At 39.0% G+C, this 11885-nt stretch overlaps 1 protein-coding gene and 1 long non-coding RNA gene across 5 annotated transcripts in view; one reads left to right on the top strand and one right to left on the bottom strand.

Annotated features, from left to right (window-relative positions):
* Positions 1–63: 63 nt before the first annotated feature.
* Positions 64–6455, top strand: LOC139173081 (uncharacterized). Its single transcript, XR_011559970.1, has 2 exons — positions 64–1595; positions 5897–6455. It is a non-coding gene; the product is annotated as an uncharacterized lncRNA (long non-coding RNA).
* The window catches only part of MEF2A (myocyte enhancer factor 2A), a 94497-nt gene continuing 83928 nt past the window's right edge, over positions 1317–11885 (bottom strand). For 3 of the 4 annotated variants that reach the window (XM_070762581.1, XM_070762577.1, XM_070762578.1), the window contains 3 exons: positions 10862–10988; positions 8734–8860; positions 1317–7042 (listed from right to left, as the gene is read on the bottom strand). In XM_070762581.1, the coding sequence (XP_070618682.1) occupies positions 6682–7042; positions 8734–8860; positions 10862–10988 (615 nt within the window). In that variant the 3' untranslated portion in view covers positions 1317–6681. The remainder of the gene's footprint in view (positions 7043–8733; positions 8861–10861; positions 10989–11885) is intronic. The other variant, XM_070762579.1, reaches the window with a different exon arrangement.

Raw genomic sequence — 11885 nt, 5'->3', positions numbered from 1 at the left:
CTAGTTCAAATTTGTGAACTACAGTGGTACCTCTACTTACAAACTTAATTCATTCCGTAACCAGGTTCTTAAGTAGAAAGGTTTGCAAGAAGCAATTTTTTCCATAGGAATCAATGTAAAAGCAAATAATGTGTGTGATTGGGGAAACCACAGGGAGGGTGGAGATCCTGTTTCCTCCCAGGAGATTCCTAGAGGTTCCATAGAGGTTTCTCCCTGCCTTTTCCAGCCCTGTTTCCTCCCAGGAGATTCCTAGAGAGGCCCCATGGAGGCTTCTCCCTGCCTTTTCCAGTTAATTTTGGAGGCTCAGTTTTGTAAATGGAAAATAGTTCTTAAGAAGAGGCAAAAAAAAATCTTGAACACCTGGTTCTTATTTAGAAAAGTTTGTAAGTAGAGGTGTTCTTAGGTAGAGGTACCACTGTAGTTCAATCAGAAAACCCATTGTTCAACAGGGAGTTTTCTAAATGAGGGCCAGAGGCAAAAAAAAGAGAAAAAGGCATGATTCTGAATCTTTGTTGCAATGAAAATGGGTCATGTTTCAAAAAGGTGAAATTTGTTTTAGTCTTATCGGCTAAGCTGAGCTATAATTAGCATTGCTGAGCCAAACCTTCGTGACAGTCCGTGATGATGCGGCTCGACATGTCTGGAGTGTTGATGGTCATGTTTGATTTAGACCAGTGATTCTCAACCTTCCTAAGGCCGCAACCCTTTAACACAGTTCCTCATGTTGTGATGACCTCCAAACATAAAATAATAAAATTAGGAAACTCGGGGGGTGGGTTCTAACTTACCTCGCTTCCAGTTTGCTTCCTCCTGCGCTACATGGCTGCGCATGCATTTTGCATGTGTATGCATGCGCAGTAGATTTATTTTAAAAATGCAAAAAAAAGCTGAAAACAAGATGGAGACGCATGCAACAATGCTGGAAATTCAGCATCTGCGCATGCTCAGAAGTTCCCATGGTAGGGTTTTGGGGTTTTTTGCAGTAGTTTATTTGCATGTGGTTAGACCTGCCTGGAGACCGATAGAGGAGCAATGTCTCAGTTCCTAAAACCACTGAAAATATGTGTTTTCCGATGGTCTTAGGCAACCCCTGTGAAAGAGGTCGCGACCCACAGGCTGAGAACTGCTGACAAGACTGAGCGAGCAGAGAATACTTTTTTTTTAATGGAAAGCCTGATGAAGTTGGACAGCTCCATTTTCAAGTTGATACAATACAGTAGGGACAATGACTAACAAAAGGATGAATCAAGTTCAGGAAGGACTCAGAAACGGGAAGGTAGAATAACCAGGCATTCTAAATAGGAGTGAGTCTGATATACACAGTAAAAGCCAGTATTTTTACTTTAGTGAATGCAAGATACAAATATTTTACAACAACTTCTAGCATTTTCTTAACCATTTGATAAAAAGTTCACTAGAATATTTATTGTATAATGAAGAAAAAAACACCACATTCAGGGAAAAAGATTAACTTAATTTTTTCTTCTTCTTAAAGATTCATCTTAAAGATGGCAACAAAGTCCAGCTTGTGCCGCCAGGCGGCTTTAACCGCAAACAGCTTCGTCTGTGAACTGTCGACTACAAACAATTACTAAGTACATATATATTTTTTATTTCTTTTAAAAAAAGCTTTTCTTTTTAAATATAGCAAAGCAGTGTTTTCTTGCACAACAAAGTGAGGAAAAAAATTCTCTCTTTTTAAAAGTCTTTCACATTCTAAATTTTAAACTTTTTTTTCCCCCGTGGTTGATCTGGGAGGAGTCATTTACGTTCCTTATTTACTATATATTTCTTGTGCACACAGTACACTTGCCTATGCATTAACATCCTAGAATAGGTGAAAGGCTTAAAGCATTCCCTACTAGGCTCTTGCTGTGCAATCCCAGGTAAAGATGCCGCTGTGTTAAAGAGTTGCATACAGCTTATACATCCAGAACCTTATACATTCCAAAGCATCTTTCTGGAACTGTTGCAAAGTGCTGCACAGCCTCATTTCTTTATTTGCCTTTAAAAAAAAACCAAGAAAATTTATTAATAGGTCTATGATTCTTTGCAACTCCTTTCTAGAAAGATTTATGTGCTATGCAGTCTTGCTGAAATCTTATCATATATGCAATAAAAACTATTTTACGCCATCACTTCCATTATTTGAATTCATTCATTAGCTTAAAAGGGGGAGTATTCAAACAGCCTTATTAACGGAGGTTGATCAACTAATGAAAGTCATTCTAAGAGGATTTAGCCCTCTGCCAAGCTGCTAATCCCCTAGCAATCTTGGGAAGGATGGACTCTTCGCCCCTTTGACCAGTCCATCCGGCATAGAGTTCGCATTGAGGATCTTCCTAGCTGTATCTCCTTAATGGAACTGTATCAGGTCAGAAATCAACCAATGTACCTCTCTAAATACCTCTGAATGAATTTCCAGAGTATGTCAAAAATCCTAGACTGGATCTGAGAACCAAGATCAAACCAAACAGCGACTTCAGGCATGCTTTAAGCCGAGGGTTTTGCAAACAACAATAATCATATTTCCCCATTTTTAGAGGGTTTTTAAAAAAAAAAAATTCAGCCAGATCTTCATTGACGTAATACAAATTCCTGTAAGATTTCAAAGTTGGTTCTTCGTGCAGTATTGGGGATTGCAGGCAGTCCTTGTTTAGTGACAACCTTGGGCAATGGCCATTTGTGGCAAAATGACCAGTCCTTGGGTTTACGACCATCGCAGGTCCGTAAAGCAAAGGAAAGCTGAAGTCGGATTGTAAGTGCAGTTGCATTACTTTCACTCAATGGTGGCCGGTTCTAATTGTGGCTGCTAAACAAACCCCCTGAACTATTCAAAAAGAAAATTCAGGCCTGTGAGGCGTGTGCAGCGAACTGAAGGGGCCTTTGGGCCCCAGATGTTTCTGCTAGGGAATAATTGCACAATTCCTGCTGGAAGGGAGGGTGATGACTCACCAACGCATCGCCCTGTCAAAATGTTTTGCATCACTGCAGCAGCATCAGTGCAAAACTTTATATTTGGTACAAAGGAACAGCAAATGACAGCACAGAAACACCAACTCACTCAAATGCCAAAGTACAGGATGCATCTATAACTAATTTAGCATAAACTATCCTACCTGCTGTTGCAACTTTATCAACAGGGTCAAAGGGTATGTCCAAACAACACCTAGAGCAGTGTTTCTCAACCTTGGGCGTTTCAAGATGGGTGGACTTCAACTCCCAGAATTCCCCAACGAGTTGAAGTCCACCCATCTTCAAACGCCCAAGGTTGAGAAACACTGCCCTAGAGTTACACATGTTTAGTGCTAATTGTGTTTTTAAAAAATCATGTTCATGATGTGAAGTTCTTCCACAGGAGAAAACGGGAGAGATCCTAGAATAACCTGTTGGGCCGAGAATTAACAGTTCTGATTTCCAAAGGATTCTTAAAATAAAACAAAAGTTGGGTGGCTTAATGTACAAAGCCCAAGACTTTCTGTTGCATGGTTTTTAAAAAAGATGCATGATGATGTAACTCCTTAGAGACCTGCATAGGAATAAAGACTATTGAGATACAGTCAGCACAGCCATTTGCATTAAGGCACACAAGAAATGAGACAGTAAATGTGAAATGAAAAAAACCGAACAACTCCCATTTGAATCTGCGGGAAAGTCCATGCAGTGCCAGAGAAACATGCTCATTTGAAGCACCAGGAGGATCACTGAAGTGGCTGCGTTGTTCCCACGTGAGGGAGCAAGGAAGTTTGACAGCATTTTCGGTTCTACCCTAACAAGGTTTGAAGTAGCAAAATTCCAGCTCTTTTAGTTCCTCAAAACACTGAGAAATGATCACAAAGAGTAAGGGCAACAGGTACTTTCTTTTTCCAAACTGAAAAACAGTAACAAGGGGCACTATCCACCACTGGTATATACGATTATTCATACGACAGAAGAAGAAAACAAGAATAGATAATGCTTTTTTTAAAAAAAGGAAATATCTTTCATTTTTGTTTAGTTGGAGATTTCCAGCGGAGCCATGCTTAAGAAGGCTGTAGGTTAAGAAAGAATGCAGGGTCAAAACTTGACCCTTAAAACTCAAATTTGTCAGGATTCCAGAATTCAATTGCTTGTGTTCCAAAATACTATCTAATTTAGGTATGAAACAGAATTACTATTTCACTCCAAGAAAAAGTCAAAAGAAAGCAGCCAGTGACTGGCTCACATTTATAACAAATCACGTTCAGATAAACTACAACTGGAAATCCAGAGGGTTACGGATTCTCACAACTGGCTTCCCTGTATTTGTCCTGCCAGATTCCCAAGTTCAAAGCAGTTTTTACTGTGTCAAAAGTGATCTGATCCACGGAAATGAATTGTACGTGAACTGCCCTGTAGGGGTGGTTAAGCATTGCTTGATGATCTACACAGCCATTTTGGCCAAGGGGATGACTTCCTTAGACGGCAGAAGAGAATCAATGGAAATGAAATGGCTAACAGGGAATATTACATTCTTCTATGCTCAACTCTGTGAGATAATGACATATACACCCACCCGTATTGTAGACAATAAGGCCAAATTTAGACCTGGCGTGAAGCTGTCTTTAAATCTAAATTAGTGCAAATGAAAGCCAGGGAGCAGCCCTCGGGGCCAGAAATTTAAATATTCTTAACATGTGCTCAAAAATACAGGTTGGATATCTGAACACACTAGAGGAATCTCCTAAACAGCTGCCCTCCCCCCTCAGTGTAAACTCACTTTTTAAATAAATTTGCATTAGCGAAATGCTTGTAAAATATACCTTGTCCAAAACTAACACAAACCACTTCAAAATCCCTCTTCCTTTCTGCTTCTCTGTGCATGTTTTCCTTACATGAACAATATGATAGTTCCCTCAAGCCCAGAAGAGACATTAGTGAATAATGCCTTTAAAAACCATGTTGCAATATATCTTTTTCTATTTATGCAGGATGAATTCAGTATCAGATTTCTATAAGGGGGATTAGGGAAGGATTTATCACTTTACTATCTATCTATATACATATATATTTTCATATATATATAAATATTGATATAGAGATATAGATATATATATATACACACACACATGCACACACAAATATACACTTATACATATATATATATACAGTATATATATATGTATGTGTCTCTGTGTGTATATATTTATAAAACGTGTAAGGGAAGCTTTACTATACAGCACAAAAAAAAGAGTACATTTTTAACAAACACATTCACCACCAGTGAAGGAGACAACCCCTTTTTAAAACACCCTTTGAAAAAATCTGAATATTAATTAAATCCAAAAGAAAGTACAGTATATTGAACAAAATAGTAAATATTAAACAGTGAATACTCTACTAATAAGGACCTCGCCTTTTCTTCTTTTTTCTTCAAGTTGGCGTCAATCCACAAAAATATACTTTTTAATCTGGTGAGCGTACAGTACATATGTACTTACACCAAAAGGTGATCATATATTTAAGATGCTATATACACAAAATTTGGCTCAAATTTTAATTTACATAAAGAATATTCATGGCTTATTTTTCCCTAAGGTTCTGCCTGCAAATTTCTTTTTCCTTCCTCCCCTGAAAATAAAAACAATAGACAGTCAAAAAATCAAGTTAGAATTATACTCTACAAATTTTTTAAAAAAAGAAAAGCTACACCATTCAACTTTGGCTTGTATAAATAATTCATAGCAGAATGTGTTCAAAAGTACATATATAACTTTCTATATAGTCTTCAAGGGACGTATGGTTTTCTTTAATAAAAAATATACACGAGCTAAAATTGGTTCTCTATATTTTAAAAAAGGTACGATTAACATAGGAAAGCTTTTAAAACATATTCCAATTATAACTTAATATATTAATTCTTTTTTTTTCTTTATAGATATCTCATAGGCTAACTTCTTCTGAAGATTTCATGCGTATTATTCAGGAGTCTATCTCGTGGTTTCTCCCAAAAACAGAACAAAAACCTTATCAGACCCAGCATTGTTTTGCACGTGCAAAAACAGGGGTTTTGAGAGTGTGTGTGTGTGTGTGTGTGTGTTTGTTTGTTTAAATAATACCAGCCCTTCTCCATGCATTCTTTGCAAGAGAGACCCATGCTAGACTGGGTAAAGACAGAGGTCATCCTATGTACAGTATTGCTTTCTTTTTCTACTGCTCTGCGGCTACAAAGCGTAATTTTAATTACAGGAAAACCACACAACTGTTAAAAACGCACAGGAACACTACTAGAGGCAGGCCCTGATGGTTCAGCCATCTAAGTGGATAGTTTATATAAGGGGGGAAGAATATTTCTTTTTCACAACCAAAGGTCCAGCGTTAAGTGCCAGGTGAGGCCAAGGCCTACGGGAGGTGGGGGCTTGGGGGGGGGAAATCTTCTGTTATACTTGTTTAACCCACAAGGGCATCTGCAACCATATAAAAAACATTGGTGTCAAGTGCCTGTTTTTTTGTGTCTTGCTACACATTCACACACACATATATATGTATACAAAGATATATATATGCATGTGTATATATATATATATAATATAATATATATATATACACATATAAATATTTATTTGAGGTCCTTATTTATAAATTTAGATATGTCAGGACTGTTCATTGGGGAGGGGGGAGGTAACTCAAAAGCGGAAACCCGGTGCGTGGAGAATGGCAGGCTTAGGTCACCCAGGTGTCCATTCTCATCCGTTTGACCGTCGGGCTATCGCGATCTTCTGAATTCGGAGGCCTCCCCAGCGGCCCCACCGGCGAATGGAAGTCGCCCCGGGGGTCCTCCCGATCACTGCCATCATAGGAACTGCTGGAGCTGCTGAGACTATCCACCGGGGAGCGGCCCATGTCTTGCCGCGACTGTTGAAGAGGCAGTGGCGGTTGCTGGGGCGGCGGCTGAGACGCCTGTGACTGGAACGTGGAAGGGGTCACCCTCTCCCGAGGAGGTGAAATCGGTTCGGACTTAATGTTAAGATTTTGATTGGTGTTGATGGATAAACTGGAGCCCTGGGATAACTGGCTTCCCGTTCTAATTAAAGTCAGGGAGGGGAGAAGGGGGGAGGGAGAGAGAGAGAGAGACAAAAGAAAAATCATGGTTTGCTGTGCCAACATTTAAGAAACCCAATCTTGCATCCAAGAAATTAGAATGGGATGTTTATTTGTTTAATTTATATCCCTTTGTTATTTTTTTACAAATAACTCGAAGTGACGAATATATCCTACACACCCCCATCCTCTTATTTTCACAACAACAACCTTGTTTAGTCAAGCAAATGGAAAATGGGAGGGTGTGTGTGTGCATGTTTGTGAATGAAATGTATTACTAGTGAAGACAAAGAGCAAATGTGACAACATGGAGACAACAAGCCCAGTTCCTCTAAAATCCAGTTGTGTTATTTGTGGGATTCTCCAAACATTTCGAGCACAGAAACCAAGTCTTTTTTAAAAAATCAATTGATTTGCTTGTCGTATTAATCAATTAACATTCATCAGCAGAGTTGGCTGAATATATGACACCAGGTTGGGCGGACTAATCCCTTAAACCAAAGGAAATAAATCAGATTATGATTTAGGGCAGTGTGGGAAGCTAGTCATTTCTTCATTCAAAAATGAGTGGAGTTCTATCAATAACCGGCCTTTACTGCCACATAATTCATGCACTTCTTATGAATATTTCAAATGAATTAGAATGCGAATAGTAATTGGTAAAGGATGTCCCTGAGTTTTAATCACTTTGAACAATCAGTAAATGGATGGTTGTAAATTGAGGACTAACTAATTTCCCAGACTGAGTCTTTTGAATCAAAAGGAGTGTGTTAAGAATTTTGATTTTAATCCAGTTGCAGGAAATTGTAAAGAAACTAAACAGAGTCTTATTTTTCATGGCCTCTGGCAATTTACAAAAAAATATTATTATAGGCTGCTCCATTTCTCTTGGCTGTTTTTTTGAAACGGGGAGAAAAAGTACTGGAGAGTGAAAGAGTAAGAAAGGAATACAAGATTTCCTTTGGAAATTTTAGAATAGAATAACAAAGTTAGAAGGAACCTTGTAGGTCATCTAGTCCAACCCTTGTAGGTGATTTAGTCAAGCAGGAGACTCTACACCATTTCTGACAGATGGCAGTCCAGACTCTTCTTGAAAGCCTTCATTGATGAAACTCCCACGACTTCCAAAGGCAACTTCTGTTCCTTTGGCTGATTGTTCTCACTGTCAGAAAATTTCTGCTTATTTCCAAGCTGAATCTCTCCGTTATCAGTTTCCATCCATTATTCCTTATCTGGTCTTCAGGTACTTTGGAAAATAGCTTGAGCCCCTCCTCTCTGTGGCAGTCCCTCAAATATTGGAAGACTGCTATTATGTCTCCCCTGGTCTTTCTCTTCACTGGACTAGCCAGGTCTAGTTTTTGTAACTGTTCTTCTTCATATGTTTTAGCCCCCAGTCTCCTAATCATCTTTGTTGCTCTTTTCTGCACTCTTTCTAGAGTCTCTTTTTATAATGTATTTTTTTCCTTAAACCTGCAAAAATGTGGGAGTTTTACAAACCATAAATCAGGATTCTCCCCAAGAAAACAACCATGTGCATTCAGCTAATTAAAAGCTGGAAAGTAAAGAACATTGCACTGTTTTGAATCAGCTCAAACGTGATCAGAGGTTGTGGGGTTCCCTACTGGGACCAAGACGGTGGATCCAAAGAAGCTGCAAGAATTGTCTCTTACTTACACAAGAGAGCTGAGAGCTGCCTGTCCTAGATGATGCTGTTGCCAGGCAGAAACTTGTCCTAATGACAGCATTCCTGGGGAGTTAAACCCCTGCAGGGCTGACAGGTCTGCACTAGTCAAGGAGTAATCTGAAACAGAGAGAAAAATGTATAAGGGATTTTGTATTACGCATTCATGGCAAAGTTATACGGCTGTTGTTTTTTTCCCCTACAGCTCACATATTGATTGCTAACAGATAAAACAATTGTGAGGTCCTATTTACTGCTTTTGTAGCTTAGGTAAATTGGTACAAAGATGCAAGCCAAACTAATTTGTCCCCAATCTCTAAGGATTAAATCTCAAGTTTAAGTTTTTTAATTGCTCAAGAAAAGTGTACGAATGGGTTACTTGAGATGCTGAAACAGGGGAAGCTTGTTAAGGTCATCTTTCATTTATGACCAGAGAGCTGACGCAGAGTGCTTGACACAGCTCTTACACGAGAAATTCAGATGGACTCCCATGAGAAAAACCAAGATTATTCCAAACAGTTAAGAGGGTCCTGTTAATTCTTTTAAGAGAAAACCCAGAGGGATCACACTATCCAATTTCTGTTTCTTATCGACACACAATTTTAAATTTTATTAGCAACATTATTTAAAGTATCATTTACTCTGCAATTAAGCTTTCAAAAAGCTCTCCAAGTACCTGACAAACTTCAGAAATGAAATTAGTCTCTGCTCCTTTTGGGAGGAGGGAAGGAGAGAGGGAGGATATGGAGGAAGTGAGAAGGGAAGAGACTGGAAACCAACTCGAAAGAATACCAATTAAGATGCAAACAGTTCAGGAAGCCCATCTGAAGATTAATGGTAAGTAAACGGAAGAGTACTTAAAACTGTTGTCTGATTATTGTTCCAGAAGTAATGGAGAAATTATTCCCCCCCCCCTCACTTTTGCAAGGGTGTGGGGCCCCCTGCAGCCTTATGGAACAGATGTCTCCAGGGTTTGATTCAGGAACTTAAATATTAGGTTTTTAAAATCAGGGCTTAAATAGCTGTCACTTCTGATTAACATGCAGGAAGTTATTTCACTTCATGATTGTCACTGCTTTTTTCTCTCACATATGGAAGGAGAGGGAGCTGCAAACGCTTTTCAGCACTTAATCACTTTCTAATACTGTTCTCTTAATATATCCCTTTGCCTCTTGGGGAAAGAATAGGAATAAAAATGTGAAAGAGCCATGATTTATACTGCAACCTATTTCCTCCTCCCCCTACCCTTTTTTTCTTCTTGTTAAAAAAAACACTGTAACCTTGTTGTTTTTCTATCTATTAGTTGATCCTGGCTAGACATTTTCCCCTCCATGGGCATGAAGAGATTTCTGACCAGGAATGGTTTTATGTACATCAGGGGGAGTCTTAACATTGACTGTGGGATGAAATCACAATTGCTTCATATCCCTGTTTCAGAGATCCCTCTATATAAATTTTCAGACCAAATCCACAAAAGTAATTCCCCTCTAAAATTTGCCTGTCTCATATTTTTATCCCCTCTTCTGTTTCTGTGCGATTCTTGGAGCCTGCTTGAACAAGTCCCTGCTGTTTTCTTAGCAAGGTTTTTCAGAGGTGGTTTGCCATTGCCTCCTTCCTAGGGCTGACAGAAAGTGACTGGCTCAAGACAGGACTAGAACTCACAGCCTTCCAAGTCTCTATCCTGATGGTTTAACCACCACAACAAACTGGTTCTTCCATCATAATTTCCCTCTGTAGAATTTACCAAACCTTTCCGATACTACCCTGCTATACATGATTTAGTTTTAGGCTGCTGTGATTTTTTTTAAAAAAAATTATACTATTTGTTATGCATTGTACTGTAGAGCAGTGCATAATTTTGAGCAATAATTCAATATTTGTGGCTTTTGTTGGCCACAGTTGAATGCTACAAAGACAGGATAGTCCAAACGCAGAGGTCTTCAAACTTTGAAATTAAGACTTGTGGACTTCAACTTCCAGAATTCTGGGAATTGAAGTCCACAAGTCTTAAAATTGCCAAGTTTGAGAACCCCTGGCCTAAAGGCTTAGAATCCGTTGAACACAGCAGCCGTCAAGAAAAGAGAAAAGGAGGGATGAAGAGCCAACAAATGTTTAACTTACCAGTATTGTAAGCTGTAGGCATGGCAGAATAGACCAATCCTTGTGGGGGCAAGCTTGGAGTTGTCACGGATACAACTGGTGTTGCAAGAGATTGCGTGGATTGAGAACTACTTAACCTCTGTGTGTTCTGTGAATGGTGACCAGAGAAATGAAAGTGGTCAAACAAAATGCAAAAGATGCATTGAAGTGAATTCAGACATGCATTGGCCAAATACAAACTCTGAGGTTCTTTTCTTCCAGTACAGTTTTTAATATTAAATCAATCTCCATTGAGATAATCAAGCAGCACATTATTTTAAATTAACTATGATAGTGTCACAGAATTGAAAGGAACCGTTTGGCTGAACATTGGAACAGAGTTCCACTTCCAACTTGATGAATGAATCCAGATTAAAGCACCTGTCACAGGTGTTCAGCCTCTGTTTGAGCACTTCCATTAAAGCAGAGATTTTCAAACTTGGCAACTTTAAGACTTGTGGACTTCAACTCCCAGAATTCTCCAGCCAGCTATGCTATGCTATGCTGGCTGGAGAATTCTGGGAGTTGCAGTCCACAAGTCTTAAAACTGCCAGGTTTGAAGATCTCTGCATTAAAGGAACTGGGTTCTAATATATTTTCAAACATTCAACCAGATTAACAATTGAACACATTTCAGGGAGGGGCAAAAATTAAACCATAGTGATTGGAAGGGCAATTTAGTCAACACAGGGAGAGAAAAGGAGCCCTTTGCTCTCATTCCTACAAACTTTGTCTTCCCAGGGTTGTTTGGATCTTGTCAGATTCAGGATGGTTGGGGGGGGGGGGGTTGGGGGGGGGTTGCCAAAGAAGCCCTCTAAATTTAGATAAACCTATCTAAATACATTAATTTCCTCCCCACAATTTATTTTTTTTCTAAATTCTAGACTTTTCAAATTACTATACTATTGACATCATGCTCAATAGGATAAATTGACAAAGAAAGTTGGCCCATGGCAGATCAAGTGTGCCATATTGATGAAACAAGGCTCCCCAAATACTTAAAACC

This window comes from Erythrolamprus reginae, chromosome 10, assembly GCF_031021105.1.
Source record: "Erythrolamprus reginae isolate rEryReg1 chromosome 10, rEryReg1.hap1, whole genome shotgun sequence".
Taxonomy (NCBI): Eukaryota; Metazoa; Chordata; class Lepidosauria; order Squamata; family Dipsadidae; genus Erythrolamprus; species Erythrolamprus reginae.
Note: the sequence above shows the minus strand (reverse complement) of the source record. Positions and strands in the feature narration are given on the sequence as shown.